Source organism: Triticum dicoccoides, unplaced genomic scaffold (assembly GCF_002162155.2).
Source record: "Triticum dicoccoides isolate Atlit2015 ecotype Zavitan unplaced genomic scaffold, WEW_v2.0 scaffold35343, whole genome shotgun sequence".
Lineage (NCBI taxonomy): Eukaryota > Viridiplantae > Streptophyta > Magnoliopsida > Poales > Poaceae > Triticum > Triticum dicoccoides.
Window position 1 is genome coordinate 1 of NW_021265668.1, and position 1,807 is coordinate 1,807.

The window sequence follows — 1,807 nt, forward strand, 5'->3', positions numbered from 1 at the left end:
GTTGACGATGGAGGCCTTGGCAGAGCGGTAGGAGTGGTTGAGGTACCCTAGGTTGGGCGCCTGTGTGGCATAGCGGTCGGAGAGGTCGATGGGCGACTGCATCCGCCCAGTTCTGCACGTCGCCCACTCCTTGATCTTGCCCCAGTTCTCCGGCCAGTTCTCCGCCCCACAGTCGTAGCTGAACTCCGACTCATCGTCTACATGCAAGAGATGTACGTACGTTTAGGAATTAATCAATGGCGGAAGAGTTAATCTATAGAAGATTTCTGCTCACCGATTTTTGCTGTGCTCTGGCTGCCGGGACGAAGGCTGAGAAGTGCAAGAGCAGAAGGAGGGCCCAGACCGGAAGGCTGAACGCATACTGCCTTGTGTTGTGCGTTGATCGAGGTGCTCCTGCTGCTAGGTAGCTGTCCAAGAGGGGCAGGCTGGTGGGGGTACATATATACACAATTCTCCTCGTGAAGCTAGCGGATGCATTCTCATCTGTATCCATCCGCTCGGCTTTTCTCACATGTGCGTTTAAAAAAACAGGATTGCTAAATCTCAGCCGAGTGAGACTTAACCAATGCGACCCAGTCTATGTTCCTTGTGTAGTTCCTTGTGTAAATTTAGTAAACTGAGGAGTGTGGTTTCGTGTAGCTTGAGCTACACGGCACCCCTTATCTTAGCCATTCATTTCGGCATCAAGATCCGTGCAGGCACATTTGTCATTTTTGTTTCTCTCAAACGAAATAACGTATAAAATTCAAACTTTGCAGGATAACAAAACATTCTAATTACTACATGGGAAAAAACTTTCAGATTTTTTCATGCATTTAAAATGGTAAAATTTATTTTTTTAATCAAAAAATCCTCATTTTGTATATTTATATTGGTCCGAAAAATCTGAAAGTTTTTTCACACATTGAAGTTGTAAAGTTTGTTTGATCTGCAAAGTTTGAAGTCTATATGTTCTTTCATTTGAGAGAAATCAAAAAGAGAAATCTGCTTGTTGCAAGTTAGTTGAAGAGTACGGATCTCAAAGCAATGTTGAAGGGTTGAAGATAAAAGGTTCCATGTAGGACGAGCTACGAAGGAGCTTTACCTAAACAGAGTTATCCATTAGTAAATTTAGTCTCTGTTCTTTGTGTAGTTTTCATGCATGGCGACCCAGTCACTGTTTTAGAAATAATACGGGACTGAAATGCTCATGGCTACAACGTTGATTATAGGATTGACAATCCTTTCAATTCTATTTTTTTAAAACACACAGTACAAGCGCAGTAACTTACACAATTCTTCCGATTCAGCAGGTGTGCAATTTGGAATTAACTTCTGGTTAGAAGGAAATATACTATTGTACCCAACAATTTGGAATTTACCTTAGAAACAAATACACCTAATGATCATGTTTTTTTTGCCGGGGACATAATGAACATGATAGAACATGTGCATGTGTAACACACGCTCAGCGAGCTCCGCGTGCCGTATGTGTCAAATGGGTGACTAGGCTTGATGTGACAGCAGGCACGGATCACATTCCGTAGAAAACAAGGACACGTATCACTTAAACTGCTTTAGGTCGCATCAAGGACCGAAGCTCTGCTTTCAACATTACTAGATCAGACTTTCATTGGTGCAGGTCCTATTAAGCCCAATAAAGCCAACTCTGTGTGATGAAGACATCACACACGCATTTGAAATATGAACTCTGTACAAACAAAGGGACCATGTGCGATCTCTGACCCATCAGCACGACTGACTTTGTTCAACCGTGTGAGATACATTAATTACACATTGTTGTGTTGGCCGAAGCGTGTGCGATGAC

The 1,807-nt window shown here is 42.9% G+C and overlaps 1 protein-coding gene across 1 annotated transcript; it reads right to left on the reverse strand.

Moving 5' to 3' along the window:
* Nucleotides 1–6: 6 nt before the first annotated feature.
* LOC119345975 (alpha carbonic anhydrase 5-like) lies at nucleotides 7–440 on the reverse strand (the record flags this gene model as incomplete). Its single annotated transcript, XM_037615758.1, has 2 exons — nucleotides 275–440; nucleotides 7–197 (listed from the first exon to the last, which is right to left on the reverse strand). Coding segments are annotated over exons 1-2 (357 nt in total), but the record flags the coding sequence as incomplete, so codon positions are not given.
* Between the last annotated feature and the right edge of the window lie 1,367 nt (nucleotides 441–1,807).